Below are 21,166 nucleotides of genomic sequence, written 5' to 3' on the forward strand. Positions count from 1 at the left end.
TACCTCTTTTCTAAATAGTTACTGTTAAAGGACCAACAACATGACTTGAAAAAATAGAAATTCATTTGTATTTTCTTTTTGTAAAAGTTAATATTAAGAGCTTGTTACTTACTTATTTAGATTTTCATTCTCTTCTTAACTGGGTCATTCCTCCCTACCCCAGCATTTGATTGCTTGTTTTTCAGTTCTGGAATGCAAGTATAAGAATTTTGTGCAAAATTTGTTACATTTATAGTTAAGATTGTGAAAAGTAACCTAATCTGCATACCCTTATTTTACTTTTTTCTAGTTTAGATTACTATATGTGCTTCTTTATAGAATAACTTTGCGTTGAAGACAGTAGTTTTAAGGAAAAGGCACAGATAACATAGTTTTCCCTCCCTCCCCCTCCCTCCCCTCCTTCCCCTCCCCCCTCCTCCCCCTCCCTCCCTCCCTCCTTCCTTCCTTCCTTTCTTTTTTTTTTTAAATAAGTACCTGATTATTATTTTTTTTTTTTAATTTTTAAAATTAATTATTTATTTATTTTTTGGCTGTGTTGGGTCTTTGTTTCTGTGCGAGGGCTTTCTCTAGTTGCGGCGAGCAGGGACCGCTCTTCATCGCGGTGTGCGGGCCTCTCACTATCGCGACCTCTCTTGTTGCGGAGCACAGGCTCCAGACGCGCAGGCTCAGTAGTTGTGGCTCACGGGCCCAGTTGCTCCGTGGCATGTGGGATCTTCCCAGACCAGGGCTCGAACCTGTGTCCCCTGCATTAGCAGGCAGATTCTCAACCACTGTGCCAACCAGGGAAGCCCTGATAAACATTCTTGAACTAATTTAATGACAGAATTTAATGCTTAAATTATAATTCCTTTTTACTTTTGTACATGAAAACAGTTTTCCCTTTTGAAGGAATATCTTAGTGATATATTTCTCAATTATTTGCTATCATAGGATGTTTGGATCTGGCAGAGAACATAACTTTACACGTCCCAATGAGAAGGGAGAGTATGAGGTGGCAGAGGGGATTGGCTCTACTGTGTTTCGAGCTATTCTGGTGAGTGCTCTTTCTTATGTGTATTGATTGAATCAATTGACCCCTTCTTGTTAGGTACTTGGATTGGAAGCAGAATTCTATTTGGATATCTCTATGGAAGTATCCAGGGCATTTTTTTAAAAATACAATTTATCTTTTTTTGGTGTGTAAATATAATATGATATAAATAAATGAATTTTATAACCTTCATAAAGATAAGATAGGGGATAATTCATCTCTTAAGTCTGCACAGGCAATTCTTTCAAGGGTTTAGTGGTAACATTTCTGTAGTCACATTACTCCACCCTCCTTAATTCTATTAAATACAGTAAGTTGATAATTTTTTACTACCAGAGAATAAATGTGGCTACTGGAATTCTAATATTTTATTGCATATAACTAACAATGGACACTTACGAACATTTAAAAGTCATCTCTAAAATGTATTTTTTACCATCTTTGTTTTAAAACTTAAAAAAAAATTTTTAACTTTTTATTTTGAGGAATATTTGAATTAGTACTACAAGTCCCTACTTATAATTTTAAATCAGTGATTAAGGTTTGATTTATAGTGTGTGATAGTTTATGCCACAGTCTGAAAATATGGTTTCCTTAAATAGTTTTGTGGGAAGAGGAGAGGGAGGATCCTGAGGCACAAGACAGGAAAAGTAGTTGATAGTGATCAGTACTAACAAGTACTTTGAAAAGTACCAGAAGATGTCTTGCTTCCATTCATGTAACAACTTCAGAAATAATGTTGCTGTGGCTCTGAACCTCAAGAAGCTTGAGGCAGATCTTAATTTGGGGGGAAGTGCCTTTTCAGCTGCCCATACTTCCATTTGACCCCCAATGGAGTTGATAAGTTACTCCATGACTCAGCTATGGAGTAACTTATCTGTAGCTCTGGGCCAGCCCCTAACAGCATTTTAAGTAGATTTTGGAAATAATTACTATTATTGTTTGTAATAATGTGGGAAACACCAAAGAACAGTATTTGGAAGAAGAATATCTAATTGTGTGTTCTGTTTACATATATTTGAATACTTGGATATGATTTTGAAGTTCTTTACTAAAAACCTTAAATTTTGCTCAATTCTCTAGGTAATATTTAAGGTAACTTAAAATATATCATTTAACTTCCTTAAAAAATTTTTAAGAAATTCATGGTAGTTATGTAGACAAATAACTTGTAAGGGGGAGAATACATATGCATTAGCATGATATAGTAGAGAGAAGAGATGCATAAGTAATGAGGAGACCTGGGTGCTAATCTTACCTCTGCTGTTAAAGAATTTTATAATAACTGGGTGAGTCAGTGAACCCATTTGGACATAAATTTTTCCTGTTGGTAAAATGAAAAAGTGGTTAGGTGAACGGAGGTCCCACCTAACTTTAAAATCCCACAGTTCCTCAGAGTACCAAGATTTTTGAAAATTCTACCAGCCCAACCTTAATAATAAGTTTTGCCTACCTCGTGCACCAGATGTTTTATGCATTCTTTACTTTTTTTTTTTCAGGATTACTATAAAACAGGAATAATCCGTTGTCCTGATGGCATATCTATTCCTGAACTGAGAGAAGCATGCGACTATCTTTGTATCTCTTTTGAATATAGTACTATTAAATGTAGAGATCTCAGTAAGTATGATGTTTTTTGTGTGAGTGTTTGTATAGTTAAAATATATTGAAATGAAATGCCTGAAATAATGCTGTTTACCTAGACTTCAAGTATTTGTTTAATTGAATTCTAGAACACTAATACCATGAAGATTATTTGTGAAAGTCCACAGAAATCTTTGTAAGCTCTTGGTGTAATTTTCCAAAACTTTCTTTCAACTTTAATAATTTTTTTGTTTATAGACTCTCCCAGATTTCCTCTTCAACTGTCTCCTCTATCATTTGTTGCCAGTCTTCATCTCCCAGCTTGGGAACCCTGGCTTTGGCCAAGTGTGGTATTTGCCTTCACTCCTCAGATCACATCAACCAAAAATTTACAATTTTTTTGTACTTGCCATGTAATACAACATCCTAAGCCACTATGAAAGATATAAATAATTCTCAAAAAGAGTATTTGTCATTAAAGACTTTAGATTGAATACCAAATACCTAGCCCGCATTTATACAAAGGTTTAAATGACTTTATCCAAGAACTTCAAACATAGTCTCAGAGCAGGGTCTAGACCTTTGGAAATCTTAACTCTGTGATTGATATTTTCCTGTCACTCCCTTCCTTAGCACCCCTCCCTTTCACTGTTGCATCATGCCTAAGAAAAAAGGTGATTATACACAGAAAAGTCAAAATGTATATGAGAATTATCAAATGTTGACTTGCATATTAAGTGGTTGGAAAAGTTCAGAAGAAGGAGATGTCATTGTGGGCTAGTGGGATTGGGGAAGAGTTCAGAGGAGACAGGTAGTAAAGAGTGAATAGGAATGATTTAGCAAGAATGGAGTAGGAAGGTTACTCATCTGGCGATTACAGATGTAAGTGATAGACTTTGGAAATAACCTAGTTGGTGCAGAGACTATACTGGGACTGGAAGGAGATGGGAATAAATAGGGGGGTCAGATTATGGAAGGTCTTTAAACTAATATTCTTACATTTTATCCTATATAATGTGGGAAGCCGTTTTAAAAGTTTGCTACCTGTGGTTATAGATATATGTGAGTCCCAGATATATGGTTATCTTCATTACCTAAACTCAACACTAGTTTAGCAGAGTGGGGTCATACCTTCTCAACATTGATGTGTTAGAAATTGTGAATGGGAAATTTTATTTAAATTTGTAAGGCAACTACTTTATATTTAAATGTAGCTAACCTTCATGCTTAATTATGATCTAACTTCTTGAAAATGAGTGGCCTTATTAGGTCTGTTCCTAAGTACCGTTTTCTTTTTGCCAAATATTCTTTAAAGTCTCCATAGGGACAAAGGATTGGATGGTCCACCTTTGAGTCCATTTCTATATAAATGATATTTAAAAGTTTAAAGTCAAGTAGCTGGACAGCTGAAGCGTACAGCTGTAAACTTGAGCAAAGTTGTTTTTTCACATCTTAAAAAATGTTTTTTTGAAATCATGAGCATTAATTATTCTAATTTATAATTCTTTTTTTTTTAATTTATAATTCTTTGACTTCAAGTTTTGTGTTTTTTTATTCATGGGACCATTTTAATTTAACTTTATATGATTAAATGTTGAATTTTGGTGACTGTCAGATAAAAAACACAAGAATTCCTTATAGATGAATGATTTTAGTTCTGTAATCCTTTGGACATAGTTTACCTTGCCATCACTGTTGAGTATCATTTATTTGTTATGGAATTAAAGGTAAGAATATTTATGTGTAATAGAAAGAAAATATGTGTAATATGGTTTTTCTAGACTTTTGGCCTTTAAATAATACTTGTGTTTCTAGATTACTTGTAATATGTATTACTGGAAATTTAGAGATTCCCATAGACTTTATTGCAACAAAGCTATATAGAATTTGAAGAGATAGAAATGGTCTTGTAAAATATAAAAGGATACTGTAGGTGTAGACTTGAGTCCAAAAATGAATTTTTTCCTGCAAATATGTGCCTTTACTGAATATTGTAATGGCACTTTACACTAGAATGTCTTTTTGTCTCTTACTTAAAATTATAAAAGTACTAAATGTATATTAAATAGAGCATCCTGGATTTCTTGGGCAAGTTACTTAAAACCTTGTTTCTTAGTTGCCTCATCTTGAAAATGGGAGACAGTAATATTACTTACCTCACAGGGTTGTTGTGAAGATTAAATGGATAGTGCTTGACACATAGTGTTAAATAAGGGTTTGCTTTAAAAAAAGTAGCAAAATTAGGAAATAAAAGTAAAGTAAAATAAAAAATATTAAAGGATCATATTGTACATGCTATTTTATATTTCCACATGAAAATATATTGTGAATAACTGTATTAGAAAATATGCTTTAATAACAACTTGTTTAATGGTTTACATAGTTATCACTCATTTTCTGCATTTTTATTGAATACTCACTTTATACTAAATATTAGGTATGTAAAAAGCAACAAGAAAAGACAAGACCCCTGTCCTCATCATGCTTGCAGTATAGTGGGAAAAACAGATAAGTAAATTACATTGTGTTAGAGGAAGAATAGGGTACTAAATGAGCATGTAGGAGCTGTACCTAGCTCAGGTGTGCGGGCTTGAGGAAGCTTTCTGGAGGAGAAGGAAAAGGAAGCGTGTTTCAGGCAGAAGGAATGCTATGTTTAGCAGCAAGAAGATTAGGACAGTGAGGAACTGACTTGTTAATGTTCTGTCATAGAGCTTACCATATAGTGAAGGAACTTTGTGATAGGTTGGTAGCTCCCCAACTAGGCTATAATTTCTTCACTGTCCATATTCTCTTACCAGGTAAGCACTGTAATCCAGAAGAGGTTTTGAGAACCAGGGCTGGACTCACAAATGAAGGCCTGGGGCTAAGAGAAATGAAAATATAGTGTCCAGGGTGAAAGTGGTATGGAAAATGAAATTTAAAGTTTGCAAAAGGACCAGTTCAGAAGGCCCAGGAAGAAAGGCACCATCCACGTGGGAGATAGTGGAATTGTAAGCAAAGGTCAAAAAACTGAAGTTACATTTAGTTGGAGAAGGGAGATAAGAGGCAGAGACTACGTTTGGAGTCACAGAAATACAGAGACACTGAAACGACAGAGACACTTGCATGTTTTCTCTCTGTCTCCTCTCTCTTTCCTCCCCCCCTCCCTCCTTCTCTCTCTCTCTCTCTCTTTCTCTCTCTCTCTCCCTCCCCACCTTCCTCCCTCCCTCTCTCTCTCTCTCTCTCTTTCTCTCCCCCACCCCAGTCTTGCTCTATTTTTCAGTTTATAGCATTAAATCAGTTTGAATTTGAGGACAGGGACTATACCTTTTCAACTTTGTGTCCGTAGTGCCAGGCACATAGTAAGGACTCAAACATTTGTTGAAAGAATAAACTCTTTTATCCCTTCATGCATTGTTTAGGACACTGTTCCATTTATTGTCATCTTCTCTAGTATCATTAGTCTTTCCCTCTTTGTATAGAGTAATCCTCAGGCTCAAACATACTCAAATCTGACCTGTGTCTATTGTAGACATTCAAAAAATATATCATTTGAAAACTTTTGAGCTTTTCATTGATTCTTTGAAGTTAATTTTTTGCAAAAATTAATACGTTTATTATACTGACTCCTGCTCCAACTGCTATGTCTTTCCATTTATTCAGTTTTCTTTTATGTCTTCTTCTGCTATGGTCTTATTAAGTTTATTCTTTGGTATTTTGTATTTTTGTTACTGTTGTGTGTAGAATATGTTCAGATTTTCTAACTGCTAACATATGAGAAAATCATTGAATTTTGTATATGTGTGTTTAGCCACCTAACCAAACTCTGTTTTATTTCTAATAGTTTTTCAGTTGTTTCTTTTATATTCTTGGTAGATAATTGACCCTGTTGTAAGTAAAACTTTTTATATCTTTTTGTCCTACTGAATCGACTATAATATTTTGAACAACGTTAAATTTAGTGGTAATTCTGGTACCCTTGTCTTTAAAGGCATTTCCTTTAGGTTTCACTGTCAAGTCACTCTTTCTTCGTGACTCTTTCTTCAAGACTTTGGCTCTTCGACATCCGTCTTTTAGGTCTTCTGCTTATTTTTCTCTCACTTGCTCCCTGATCCTTCATACGTTGGATGTGGTCCTTCCCAACTGTTCTGTCTTCAGCTACCTTCTCTCTCACAGAATCTATACAATTAATCTAAGCGATGCCATTCATCACTGTGGCTTCAGATATTACATATACACTGTAGATTTCCAGCTGTTGTTTTTTTTTAATGTATTATTTATTTTTGGCTGCACTGGGTTTGCTGCACGTGGGCTTTCTCTAGTTGTGGCAAGCGGGGGCTACTCTTCGTTGTGGTGCGCGAGCTTCTCGTTGTGGCTGGCTTCTCTTGTTGCAGAGCACAGGCTCTAGGCGCCTGGGCTTCAGTAGTTGTGGCTCGCAGGCTCTAGAGCTCAGGCTCAGTAGCTATGGCGCATGGGCTTAGTTGCTCTGCGGCATGTGGGATCTTCCCAGACCAGGGCTTGAACCCGTGTCCCCTGCATTGGCAGGCGGATTCTTAACCACTGTGCCACCAGGGAAGTCCCTTCAGCTATTCATCTCTAATTCCTACCTACCAGTTACGTATTTCTAGTTTACTATTTAACTTGTATAATTTTTTTTCCTTCTTAATCAGGCTTTTAATGAGTTCCATGCATATCGTACATATAGTGATGAACAAGACAGACATTGTCCCTGCATTTATGGAGTTTACAGTCTAGTGGGGAAGACAGGCATTCAACAAGTAATGAAAAGCTGTGAAAATGCAGTGAAGAAATGAGATGCTGTGACAAGTGTATGGTAAAGGGGCTCTGGAGGATCATTATCTGAGTCAGTGACATTAAAGCTGAGACCTAAGGGAATGGAAAAGAGAGTGAGAAGCTCTCCAGGCAGCAGAAATGGTATTTGCAGAGGCTCTCAAGTTGGAAGGAATATGACATGCTTAAGGCACTGAAAGAAGGGAAACGTGGCTACAGTGGAGGAGGTAGAGTGTGAGTGGTGAGATATAAGGCCAGAGAAGTAGGGAGAAAACAAAATTTATTAACTAAATAAATGTTTATTAACTGTACGTTCTGTACTAAGCACTGTGCTAAGTTCTGGGGATGCAGCAGGAACAAACCAGGCAAAACTTCCTGTTCTAATGGAACTTATACTCTTTTGGGGGAGATAGACAATAGACAAGGTAAACAGGTAACATATGAACAAATAACATATGGTATGTTAGATAGTGATATGTGCTGAGGAGGGAGAAAAAAGTAAGGAAGGGACAAAGTAATACGAGAGGCCGTCATTGCAGAGGAAAATTGAAGTAAATTCCAAGCAGAGGTTAACAGTGAGAGCAAATGTTGAAGCAGTTTGCCTGGCATGTTTGAGAGCAGCAGAGGCTAGTATAGTTGGAGTGGAGTGAGTGAGGGTGTCAGTAGTAGGAGATGAGGTCCAGGGGAGCGAGGTCATGTAGGGCCTTTATCTTTTGGCTTATACTCTGAGTGAGATAAGCCATTGGAGGGTTTTGAACAGAGAAGTGATATGATCTGTAAGGCTGCCATGTTTTACCATTTCATGGGCGCACTGTTCACACAGAGTTCAATGTAGACTCATGCAGTGCTGTATTCCGGATCTGACGTATGCTTTAAAAGAATCACTGTTGGCTATTGGGTTGGAAATGGACTGCAAGGGGAATTAAGATACACACAAAGAGGTAATTAGGAAGCTATTATCATAATTCAAATAAGAGATTGATGGTGGCTTAAATCAGGGTGGAAGCAGTGAGAAGTGATCAAATTCTGGATATATTGGATGGTAGAGTTGTAAGGATTTGCTTGCTGATTGAATATGAGGTGGGAAAGAGAGAAAAGGACTTTACCTGGAAGTGTGGAGTTGCCATTAATTGAGATGGGGGGAGACTTCATGGGAGCAGAAATTTAAAAGCTTGATTTCGGACATGTTAAGTTTGAAATACCTATTAGACCTTCAAGTAGAAATGCTGGGTAGGGCATTGGGTATACATGTCTAAAGAGAGAAGTGTGGGCTGTTTATATGCGGGAGTCATCACTATATGGATAGCATTTAAAGAAAAAAAATTTAAAGGACTGTGCACATTGATCTGTAACCTCCTTTTTCACATAACAGGCTTAAGGACCAAGTTGAGGATTTGGGACTTTTATTCTAAGGATAGTACAAGCCATAAAAGGTTTAAACTAGAGACACCTATTTAGATTTGTTTGGCTGCGGTGGGGGAAATGAATTACACAGGGGCAGAGGCAGCTGATGGGTTCTACGGTAGTTTGGGTTAGAGTTACTGATGACTTGGACTGCGGGGGGTGCAGTGGGGCTAGACTGTGTTTTGGTTGTAACTGTTGTTCTGTCACAGACCATTCCAAACTTAGTAGCATAAAGTGTGATTATTCTTATTTTGTGGGCCAAGAATTCAGACAAGGTACAACAGAGATAGCTTATGTCTGCTTCACAATGTCTGTGGCCTCATCTTGTGAAGAATTGAAAGGATGAGGTGACTGAAAAGGCTGAAGGCTTCTTCACTCACATGTCTGCACCTGAAGTGGGACAACTCAAAGGCTGGGTTCAGTGGAGACTGTCAGACAGAGTAGCTCCTCGTAACCTCTTCATGCGGCTTGGGCTTCTCCAGGCCTGGAGACTGGGTTCAGAGAGGAAGCATCTGTAGAGCACGCATTCCCAAGACCAAGGCAGAACCACAAGTCATCTTCCCCTCACCTCTGCTGTGCTCCCCTGGTTACAAGCAAGTCAGTACAACCAGCCTAAATTGAAGGAGAGAGGAATTGGACTTCTCCTGCTGGGAGGAGATATCAAAGTCACATTGCAGAAAAGCATGTGGTATAAGAGATTTTGCAGCTGTCTCTGGAAAATAGCATCTTCCAGAGAGGAGATGACACAATTCAAGATGTATTTAAGAGGTGGACTTGTTAGGTCTTGGGGAATGAGTGAATTAAGAGATGAAAAAGGAATCAAATATTCATTCATTTATTCTACAAATATTTAAGAGCCTATTATATGACTAGCACTCTTCTGAGATGATTCTGAGAACTTGAGTGGATGGCGATGCCATTTACTGATTTGGAAAACACTGCAGAGAGAGAGAGACAGAAATGATTAAGTTCAATTTGGAGTATACTGAGTTTGAGGTGCCGGTGAGGGGGCATCCGAGTGGAGATTTTCAGGAGGCAGTTGAATATAATGCATCTAGAATATAGAAGGCAGAATTAGTAGAATAAATTTGAGAATTGTCAGCATAAGGTGAGAGAAAAACAGAACTTAGAACTTCCCTAAGAAGTAACAATACTCAATGACAGGCTGGAGGAGAAAACGTTGACAAAGGTGACTGAAGAAGAATAGCCAGAGAGGAGAAAGAAAACCCAGGATGGTGGTATCACATCTTAGGGATGAGAGTGTTTAAGGAGGGGTGGTCCCTGTAAGACATTCCATCCAGAGGTCAGATGAGATCATGATTACAAGTTGTTGATTGTCAGGCAGAAGACCTAGATGGACATTTCTTCAAAGAAGACATACAGATGGCCAGTGGGCATGTGAAAAGATGCTCAGCATTGCTAATTATTAGAGAAATGCAAATCAAAGCTAGAGGTACCACCTCACACCTGTCAGAATGGCCATCATTAAAAAGTCTACAAATAATAAATGCTGGAGAGGGTGTGGAGAAAAGGGAACCCTCTTACACTGTTGGTGGGAATGTAAATTGGTGCAGCCACTATGGAAAACAGTATGGAGGTTCCTTAAAAAACTGAAAATAGAGTTGCCATATGATCCAGCAATCCCACTCCTGGGCATATACCCAGACAAAACTAATTTGAAAAGTTACATGCACCCCTATGTTCATAGCAGCACTATTTACAATAGCCAAGACATGGAAACTACCTAAATGTTGTCTATCAACAGATGAATGGACAAAGAAGATGTGGTGTGCATGTGTGTATGTATGTGTGTGTGTGTGCATGCGCGCACGCACACACACACAGGAATATTACTCAGCCATAAAAAAGAATGAAATAATGCCCTTTGCAGCAATATGGATGGACCTAGAGATTATCATAGTAAGTGAAGTAAGTCAGAAAGAGAAAGACTAATACTGTATGATATCACTTATTTGTGGAATCTAAAATATGACACAAATGAACATATCTACAAAACAGAAACAGACTCACAGACATAGAGAACAGACTTGTGGTTGCCAAGGGAGAGGGGCATGGGGGAGGGAAGGATTGGGAGTTTGGAACTAGCAGATACAAACTATTATATATAGGATGGATAAACAAAAAGGTCCTACTGTATAACACAGGGAACTATATTCAATATCCTGTGATAAACTATAATGGAAAAGAATATGAAAAAGAATATATATATGTATAACTGAATCACTTTGCTGTATAGCAGAAATTAACACAACATTGTAAATCAACTATACTTCAGTAAAAGTTTTTTAAAAAGATGTTCATTGTCTTTAACAATCTGGAGGTCATTTGGAGACTATATGTCGAGGGCTCTTTTGAGTAGTGAATGTGGAAGTCAGATTGGAATTGGTTCAGAGGTTAGGGGAAAGAGAATGTGTTTATATATATATAGGAGTTTGACTTTAAAGGGAATTTAAAAAATCATAATGGAAGTAGCCAGCCTAGAGAGAGACATGGCTAAATCATAATATTATAGTTAATTATTTAATCATTTATTATATTAATAGTTATTAATAGTTATTAATATCATTTATTATATTAATAGTTATTATATAATTAGACAACCTGTTGTAGGGGGAGAAAAAGCTCTAATTTGGGAGACTACAGATTTGAGTTTTAGTGTCTTCTCTCACTCCCAGTAGTTCCTGAGATGATAGAGCCTTAGATAAGAGATAAGACATTGCCATTGAAATAGGAATAAAATAAAAATGATTAGGTCAGTGCAGGTGAGTTTGTGACTATGTATTTGGAAAGTTAAAGCTGTTCATTATGCCTCTTAAGAAGGATCAAGTGAAGTGCATCTTTCATTCCTCTCAATTCTAGGGTCACGTAAGCAATGTAATTCCTGTGTACCGTGCTATATTTTGCTTGACCTTTTACCATCCTTATCCCAAAGCCAGTTGACCCTTTTCATTTCACTCCTCTTCCTACACAGTAATATCAGTGTTGTTTGTAAATAATTTTCTGAGAAAGAAAATGTGGGAGATGGAATATGGGGGCTATTTTATTTCGTATGGATAATCTGAAAAAATACCCTTAGGATATACTTTAAGATATAACTGCATACATTGATTGATGGAAGACAAAATGATATAGTAAAAAATACCCTGGAGAGTAGATTTAATTCTGATTGTGCAAATTAGTTTTGTAACCTTAGGCAGATTGCTTCATGATGTGTAAAATGAAGGGGCTTGTGTTGGATGGCTTTAATTGGCCCTTCTTGCTGTAAGATTCTACAGTTCCATAAGAACTCTGCCTGGGCAAAGTTTTGTTGACTAAAGAATAACCACTATATTGTCTACAGGATCCCAAAGTAGATGCTGAACTACTCTGCTGTTTTGTTTGTTTGTTGTTTCTGCTCTTCTTTTACTTATCAGTTACCCCCAAAACGAAGATATTTTTGTGGCTTTTATTTCAGGTGCCCTAATGCATGAGTTATCAAATGATGGTGCTCGTAGACAGTTCGAATTTTACCTGGAAGAAATGATTCTGCCTCTCATGGTAGCTAGTGCCCAGAGTGGGGAACGCGAATGCCACATAGTGGTGCTTACAGACGATGATGTGGTTGATTGGGATGAAGAATATCCACCACAGATGGGAGAAGAATATTCACAAAGTAAGTCCTGTGGCATATTTTCTCTCTCTTAAATCATCACAGATTTTCTCTTTATCTTTTACAATATTGATCAAAGAACAGTTTTTATAAAGAAAGTATGTTGAACTCTTACTTACACCAGGAGTTGGCAAACTACAGCCTGTGGGCCAAATCCAGCCTTTTGTCTGTTTTTATAAACAAAGTTATATGTATTGTCTGTGGCTGCTTATGCGCTACAATGGCAGAGTGGAGCAGTTGGAATGAAGACCGCATGGCTAGCAAAGCCCAAAGTGTTTACTATCTGGCCCTTTACAGAAAAAGTGTACCCGCCCGTGTCATGCACAGAAATGGTTTGCTTTTTGTTGAGTATCTGGATCTTAATGGTTTTTTCTTTGCATTTAGAAGCATCCAAGAGAAGTAGATCCTGGAATAGTAGATAATAAAAAACAAGTGTTTTTTTTTTTTAGATGAATTTCTATTTGTATATAAAAATGAGAAGCTTCAACTCAGTGATTGCAAAGATGACTTTAAGTTCTAAGACATTCCTTTTTTAATATCATAAGTGTTCCTGGAGGATACAGTGACCCTTCCGAAAGCTTTGTGGAACTTTAGGTATTTCTGACCAAAACAGCACATCTTGAGCAGCAGTGACTAACTTTTTTCTTACTGTGCTTCCAAACTTTTTCTGATTAGAACCTTTTGATTTTTTTTTTTCTGTTAGAAAATTTATCTCATATTGGTTTTGTTTTGTTTTGTTTTTATGGTGAACCCAATCTTGTATTTTTGAACAGCTTCATAGGTTGAGAAAAAGAGTTAAAAGAATGATTTGAGGAGCTAGGTAAAATAGCCCAACATCTTGTTCTGTCCTCCAGTCTGTGTTGGTAAGGATTAGGGTTTAAGTAAAAAGTTGGAGCCCTTTAAGCTCTGATTTTTCCATTTTACTTACCCTTTTCTAAAAATAAAACAAAGCAGACTAAGTGGTATTCTTTTTTATTTTAATTCTAAAGATTTTCATTAGATTAAGTTATCGTAGCACTTTTCAGAATTTACATTGAGACATTTCCTTTGCATGATACACTTTGAACGACTATTCTGACTCTTCTGTGGACAGTTAGAATAATAAAATGTTACTATTTCCTCATTCCTAGGCTCTTTGCTGACAATGGTTTTCTATAATAATATGTGGAATAAAAAGTTGAACAAAGCACAGGAAAAATAAAAAGTTACCAAAAATCAGAAGAAATACACTAAATCATTTTCTGTGTAGAAAAAGGAATGAACAAACTTTTACTTTTCAAAAAGTTTGACTCCAAGAGAGTAGAGCCAGCTGTAGAGCACAGAAATGACATTATAGTGATACAGGAATAATAATAGACCTGGCTTTTCCTTTTTAGTTATTGAGCTTTTCATTTCAATGTTTTTTGGTTTGTTTTTTGTTTCTTACCTTAAACATTGAAGCTTAAAAGGACTGGAAACATTTTTACTCAATTTGTCTAAATATGTTTCATTTTGTGCCAAGATGTTCCAAGGTGAAGAAGATACATTTGAAGAGACAGAGATGAGATAGTCTCTTCAGCCTGATTTTCCTAAATGTGACATTATAACACCACCCATTCTGAGATGTCAAAAAATCTTTATCTTAAAAATAATATCAGTAGTCTTAAGAATATAGTAATAATCACAAATTTACCCCATGAGTAGCTTCTGTTTACGTTTTTTCCTTTTATTGGCTCTTAAACCAGCATGTTTGGTTTGTGAGTGTGTTTTTCTTTTTTTGCAAAAACCTTTGCAGTTCACCTTTTAAGGGAGATAACTCCACCTGAAAGAGAGAAGGCGAGGAAGGTCCATCAGTCTAACTCCCTGAAGTGCCCAGCACATTTGGAAGACTCAACATGTTGTCAGTGGAATGTCTGTCCTTTGCAAAGCCAGTTTGCTCTAAACAGACTAACCGAGGCAGAACATGCTCGAATCTGCCATTTTTAACATCAATATTAAATGGGACTGTTCGCCTGAATGGAAAACAGTTTGTGGGGTGGGTCTTTGTTTTGGGGGAGTTATTAATAGTTGCTCAATCCATGAAATGCAAGATGTATCCATTTTGTACTTTCTGACAAGGCAGTTTTTTCCCTTCCAGATGAGGCCTTGTAGGCATCATAGCAAAGTCCTTTACTTTGCCTGCTTGATAATCATGTGATATTGATACCTTTTTTTGGTTCTCTTTATTTGAAGAAATTGGGGCAGATCCCATTCCAATAAGTTTGTATATGATATATCTTTCAGAAGGAGATTCTTCCTATGGATTGGGTTATCTTATTGGTTATTAAAGCTTTTCTTGTTTCAACTTATGTAGACATTTGCTTATGTATTAACTGTACTGAATTGTCCTGTCATGTTGGCTAGTCATCCTTTGGCATCACTGCATCCATTATTTGGGCTTTTAGGGTTGTCAGGCCCCTTTGATGATCAAGATAAACTTGAGTCATCTCCAAGTACTTTGATTTTAATAAGAAAATATTTTTGTCTCTTTGTTTCCAGTTATTTATAGCACAAAATTATATAGATTTTTCAAGTACATTGAAAACAGAGATGTGGCCAAATCAGTTTTGAAGGAGAGGGGTCTTAAGAAGATTAGATTGGGAATAGAAGGTAAGACATTTTCACTATTTTCTATTAAGTTTCTTTTGAAAAAAGCAAGGTTAAACAGCTGGATCCCATTGGGAATATAGTTTGAATATTTTGAGAAAAATTCAGACAAATGATTACTGAATGCTCATGCAGTAGACATATAAATAACAAAAATCAGCTTCCTTTATCTGAGATGATAAATAGAAGGCCATTAGAAATTATTATTCATTCCATAAGATTCCCTAGCAATATAGAGATGTGAATTTGTCTTTTCTGCCATCACCCGACTTAATGCATTTTTGGCTAAGCCCATGTAGTGTGTTTGGCACGCATGTGTGTGTATTCCCGTAAGACTGACAGGACTCTTTGCCTAGTAGTGATCGTGATCAAAGCTCAACAGAATTAAAATCTAGTACTTTCTGAAAATTCATATAAAAACAGTGCTAGTAGCTTACTAGTGTCTTAAAGTATAATAGCTTATTTTCAAATTAAATTGAATTGCAAATGTACTTCATCTTACTTAAATGCATACTTTTTAGATTGCTTTTTACTTTATGATTTAAATGAATTTTTGTCAGATGCTTCTTTTATTTTAAAGTGTCCTTACTAAAAACAAAACATCTTCCTTGGCATACCCTAGTAAAGGGTGAAGACTGCTTGTGTTCAGAGTCTGTGATTTAACAGCTGTATGACCTTGGCCAAGGCACTTTACTTCTCTTTGCCTTCGTTTCCTCATCTAAAATGGGAGCATTAATAAGTACTTTATAGGGTTATTGTGAGGACAGAATGAGTTAAAATAGGGCCTAGCACATAGTAATTTCTGTGTTTGTGATGGTGATAACGAAGATTGGGGTGTTCGGATCAATGACCAGATAAGCTGTTGGAGATCACAGTAATGGGCTGCTGAGACATATAGGGAAGAATGGGAAGGGGAGGAAACTTTGGGCTTAAAAAAGAGGACACATTAGCTTCACCAGTATGTCCCCTCTTCTGTCATTTTGCAAACGATGGGATTTCGCTGTTTCCTTTCAGAGCTAAAGAGAAGGTAACTGGAGGGAGCTACTTGAGATGAGCAGGCAGGGAAGCAGTTATTTGATCTGAAGCCTGATGACAAGTGGGTTGGAGCTAGATTGTAGAAAAAAAAAAGCCTTATATACTGTGCTGAGGAGTATGGACCTTCCTCTTTAAGCATGAGGGCATCATTGGTAGTTTTAAAGCAAGGATGTAATACGATTACACTTGTGTTAGAGTGGTGATTCTGTGTGGAGGACAGAGTGGAATACAATGAGGTGGGAATTTTAAAGACTTTTAATAGTCCAAAAGCAATCAAGGACAAGGGAATAATAGAGGTAGAAACCTTTCTGATCTCTACTGCTGCCCTTCAGCTGGTAATTGAGTAGAAGTATGAAACGAAGAAGACATTCTACAGAAGGTCCTTAGAAGATATTTAGTCCTTTGCCCCTGTTGCCCCCTCACCTCAACCCCATACACACTCCACATGCGGCTAAGTATACTAGCTACCAATGATGCCTACATAACATCCTCCTATGCAAGAATCCTTAACTGAGTCCCTACTATGTGAGGCCTTTGTATTTTTTTCTGATTCTAACTCTGGTCTAACTGTGGCCTGTGGGCCAAATCCAGCCCATTACCTGTTTTTTATAAATCAAGTTTTATTGGAACATAGACATGCTCATTAATTTATGTATTGTCTGTGGCTGATTTCACTTTACAGTGGCATAGTTGAGTGGGTGTGATAGAGACCATATGGCCTACAAGCCTGAAATATTTACCATCTGGCCCTTTACAGAAAATGTTTGCCAGTACTTGGTCTGAACTTAGCAATTCATGCTAGTGGGAAGGAGAGAAGGGACTTTTGATAGCATCTAAGGAAAGTATGTCTTTAGAGAAATTGCCTTACTAGTAAATGACTGAAATTTTTCCGAAACCAGGATGGTTGTTACCAGTTGTTACTCTTCAGTGATTATGATCTAAGAGGAGGAAGATATAATTAATTAGGGAAAGCTGTGTCGCCTGAAAAAAATGCACAACCTAAATGTTCAGAATTATGTTTTATTTGGTGGCCTTACTGAGGACTATAGCCTGGGATACAGCCTCTCAGACAGCTCTGAGAAACTGTTCCAAAGAGGTAAGGGAAGAGCCAGGATATATAGGAGTTTTTGCTGGAAAAAAAAAAATATGAAAAGATTACTGCTAATCACAAAAAACAGACATCTCAAGTTAATGATCTTAGCGCCTCTCTGTTTGGGGAGATGCAGGAGTCTGGACTTGTTGCAAGTATTCCTTTGATACACATCTTAACCGTCTAGGGCCAGTATCCTGTTTCCTCCATCCTGAATCCCCTCAGGAGCATCCTTGGGTGGGGGTGGCTGCAGCGGCTGATGGCTTGGTGGCCGCAACATCCTTGTTCACTGACATGTCAGGCAACGTTTTTTTTTGTCCACAGCTGCTTTGGCCATTGGCAGTTTGTCCATTGGCAATCTGAATGAACTGCCTGGTTGTTGAGAGCAGTAGCATTTAAATGATATAGGGGTTAAAATATTGGCTTTGCTGACCTAGGTGCAGAAGTACCTGGAATTAGCGAAGCTGGTGCTCTACGGCTCCTTGTCACTTAACAGTAAAAAGGAAAGAAAAAACCCAGAAAAATATGAAGATGAGATTTAGGTTTAAAGAAAGTAGAAGGCTAATACTGCAGTAAATTGCAGGCCTTGAGGCCAGATAATCCTGCGAAGGGAAGGGTTCAGGGATATTAAGGATATACAACTAGAGCCCATGATGCACTAGATTACGTACCATTGTATTAGGGACCCAGCCCCTCCATGCTTTCCGAATGTTATTCTGGTAGTTGGTGGATGGTGGGAGGTTTTGTGAATTACATCAGTAGGATTTCAGTTTCTTGCTGTTGAACTAATGACCAAGGGGATAGAATATTGAATTCCTTTCTTTGTTTGTTTGTTCAAGAACTACAGTAACTGTCTTTAGGTTAAATTGGGTGAGGAATGTGGGGACCCATGTGGGTGTGCATACATGGGTGCACGCGTATCCTCAGTTTTTAAAACCTCTCTCTCCTTCAGGTTATCCAACCTACAAAGAAAAAGTAAAGAAAAGGCCTGGGGGCCGCCCAGAAGTGATTTACAACTATGTCCAAAGACCCTTTATTCGAATGTCTTGGGAGAAGGAAGAAGGAAAGAGTCGGCATGTAGACTTCCAGTGTGTAAAGAGTAAATCTATCACCAACCTTGCAGCAGCTGCAGCTGACATTCCCCAGGACCAGCTGGTAGTCATGCACCCAACTCCTCAAGTGGATGAGCTGGATATTCTCCCTATCCATCCCCCTTCTAGCAACAATGACCTCGATCCTGACGCACAGAATCCGATGCTGTGATGGTGATGTTGCTTGAAACCATAGCATGCTACTCTTTGCAGTGACGCTGCACTCTCCTCATCCTGCACTGCAAGGCCACTCTCTGCACTGTGAGATGCACAGAACAATGTTTAGGATATTGCAGTGTAGACTTTTTTAAAGACCAAAGGTAGCTGAATGGTTTTTTAAATGAGTACAACTCTAGCATCTTGAGGTTCCAGTTATATAAATGTATTTGTTTACCAGTAGGTTTGTGAAATTGGTTCTTGGTATTGGGGGGACAGTCCTTTTTCACACATCTAGATCTTTTCAGAAGTGGCAGAAATTGGCAGCTGGGGTACTTTCAGTCTAGGTTGATATTCATCACACCCCAGATAAAATGTAGAATATTATATAGTTGCACTTTATATATGGTGGTCAAGTGGAACTGTTCAAGCCATTTTTATAGTTGTGATGCACAATATAATTTAAATAAGTGCTTCTATCAAAGTATTCCTTCAGTGAAATGTGTATAGTTTGCTGCCCATGATGAGCAAAAAATGAGTATCATTGGGCTTATTTGAATGATTAGGATGAGATTCAATGCCCGTATCTTATCAGTTATCTTCAGTGCCGTTTTCATCCTTTTCAAGTGAGTCACATGCAGGGAGTGTGAACGTCAGGTGGTTTATTATCCAGTCTGCCTTACCCTTAATCTGTCCAGATATTTATTTACTAACGATTTTTTTTTGAGTTATGGTATAGGAAGATGAAGTGTTTGCTCTTCATTTACTAAATGATTGTAAACTCGTTTTTCATCAAAATAAAATTCCATTGTTTTAATGTTTCTGATCTTTATAACCACCTTGACCAGATTTTCCATCTCATAATTAGCAGATATCCTGTCTTGGTGTCAGTATAACTAGAAACCAGGTAGCTCAAGGAACTCCAGTTTGGTATATGTGTGATGAGGCACTTATATTCCCCACTAATTATAAACTATAAATCCAAAACATTGAAAAGGCAGTATTTTCATTTTCTAGCCCAACCTGATATGAAGGATGAAATACCTTTACTAGGTCCTACAGTAACCTTAAGTTTCAGAGCCAAATTCTGACACCAGTTCAGTGTTTTCTCCATTATACTGTGATGTTCTGCCTAGCAAATTGTTCACGAAAATGTTTTTGGTTTATGTTTTGTTTTTTTAATATTCTGTGGCCCAATTCACGAAGACATCAGAAGTATTTAGGTGCTTTGGGTCCAGGGTCACTTACTTACTGTTTGAAGCCATACAGCTGTGAGTAGTAGAGGCGTTGTTGTAGAGAAGCCAGTCTCTTCTATCTAATCAGTCATCTTGATTTTGTAATTCCAGAGGATTTGCAGTTTGTGTTTAAGCAGTAACATCTTTCTTTGTTCTCACAGAAACTAAAATTACAGTATAGCGAAAATACAGTACAGCTAAACTAGTAACACAGGGAAATTATGTATGCCCTAGAATTGTTATGAAGGCCAGAAGAGCACTGTAAATGCTTTTGGTGTGGCTCGTCCTTAAACACCCACCATGGAAAATCGATGATCCAGCCCTGTGGCATTTTTTTCCCTGTAGGATTTTTCTAATTATTTGAAATGTGAACAATATTTATAGAACAAGGGAAACATTTATTAAAAATATTTAACTAATACATTATACTTTAACCCATATTTATAGTAAAGGATTCTTTCTTACAAGGAAGAATAAACGGTTTTATGATACAATTAGTATAAGAAATATCCACATGGGGAACTTCTTTGTAGTGTAAAAACACCATACATCTGAAATGACCATCTGCATATAAAAGCTACCAATGATGCTTCTGTGCACAATGATTAAAAAATTCAACACAAACAGAATCCAAAATATACAATTAATGCAAGCTATCCACAGCTAGCCCAATAATCAATGATGAGGAAACACTGGAGCAGGCTTAGTTCCACTTTGTCTGAAGTTACACATAGTAAGATTGACTTGTATCAATGGCTCTGAGATGGCTTTTATGAAGACAGTACATAAAAGCTGTTCTCCTCTCCTTATCCAGTAAGCTTCACAGACTGTATAACTCCATCAGTAATGCACTTTGATACTGTAGCTGTCGCCAAAGCAACATGTAGTGTTTGTTTGTTTACAGCGGCCATGGCAAGTCGCTAAAGTCAACAGGACCACCGAGCCCAGCATCTGCTTCCAAGAGGCTCATTATGACAGCCATTGCTGCTTCATCATTACTGGGACTGCTTGAGCCTTGATCGTTCTCTATCATATCTATGCCTATGTGAGGGTTCTCACCTGTGCAAAGAGATAAAGACTGGTCAGTGATAATACCAAAGCATGTTTAACTTTAGTAAGCGGTTCCTAAGCACACTTTTAATAAGAACATTATACTTAACAGTAGGGTGAGAAGGATGAGAGAGGCTGCTTTTTGGGGGTGTGTTGCCATATTTTTTTTTTTTTTTTAACATCATTGGTGTTTTTCAGAGGGAAGACCCAACTTTTTAAGAAGTACTTAAAATTCAATGAAGAGTATCAAGTATGAGTTGACCTCATTTTAATATTCTGATATAACCAGTTATAAGGAGGGAATTACTACAGAAGGAAAAAAATAGGAAGATAGAGATTAGGGAAAAAAAGATCTAGAAAGCTAAGTAGAGAAAAAGATGGGTGGGGTGGGAGAAGCAAACTCTTCATTGGCGTAATGACTTTTAA

General features: G+C 37.3%; 2 protein-coding genes across 15 annotated transcripts in view; one reads left to right on the top strand and one right to left on the bottom strand.

Moving 5' to 3' along the window:
• The window catches only part of BTBD10 (BTB domain containing 10), an 83,609-nt gene extending 64,337 nt beyond the window's left edge, over window positions 1–19,272 (top strand). For 4 of the 5 annotated variants that reach the window (XM_057552140.1, XM_057552139.1, XM_057552135.1 and 1 more), the window contains 6 exons: window positions 931–1,033; window positions 2,530–2,650; window positions 12,264–12,461; window positions 14,233–14,337; window positions 14,976–15,086; window positions 18,161–19,272. In XM_057552140.1, coding sequence (XP_057408123.1) covers window positions 931–1,033; window positions 2,530–2,650; window positions 12,264–12,461; window positions 14,233–14,337; window positions 14,976–15,086; window positions 18,161–18,471 — 949 coding nt within the window. In that variant the 3' untranslated portion in view covers window positions 18,472–19,272. The remainder of the gene's footprint in view (window positions 1–930; window positions 1,034–2,529; window positions 2,651–12,263; window positions 12,462–14,232; window positions 14,338–14,975; window positions 15,087–18,160) is intronic. The other variant, XM_057552136.1, reaches the window with a different exon arrangement.
• A 784-nt stretch (window positions 19,273–20,056) lies between these two features.
• Window positions 20,057–21,166, bottom strand: part of BMAL1 (basic helix-loop-helix ARNT like 1) — a 104,156-nt gene continuing 103,046 nt past the window's right edge. For 9 of the 10 annotated variants that reach the window (XM_057552133.1, XM_057552131.1, XM_057552134.1 and 6 more), the window contains one exon: window positions 20,058–20,749. In XM_057552133.1, the coding sequence (XP_057408116.1) occupies window positions 20,589–20,749 (161 nt within the window). In that variant the 3' untranslated portion in view covers window positions 20,058–20,588. Of the gene's footprint in view, window positions 20,750–21,166 lie in introns of all 10 variants that reach the window. The other variant, XM_028164681.2, reaches the window with a different exon arrangement.

This window comes from Balaenoptera acutorostrata, chromosome 9 (assembly GCF_949987535.1).
Source record: "Balaenoptera acutorostrata chromosome 9, mBalAcu1.1, whole genome shotgun sequence".
In the NCBI taxonomy this organism is placed as follows: Eukaryota; Metazoa; Chordata; class Mammalia; order Artiodactyla; family Balaenopteridae; genus Balaenoptera; species Balaenoptera acutorostrata.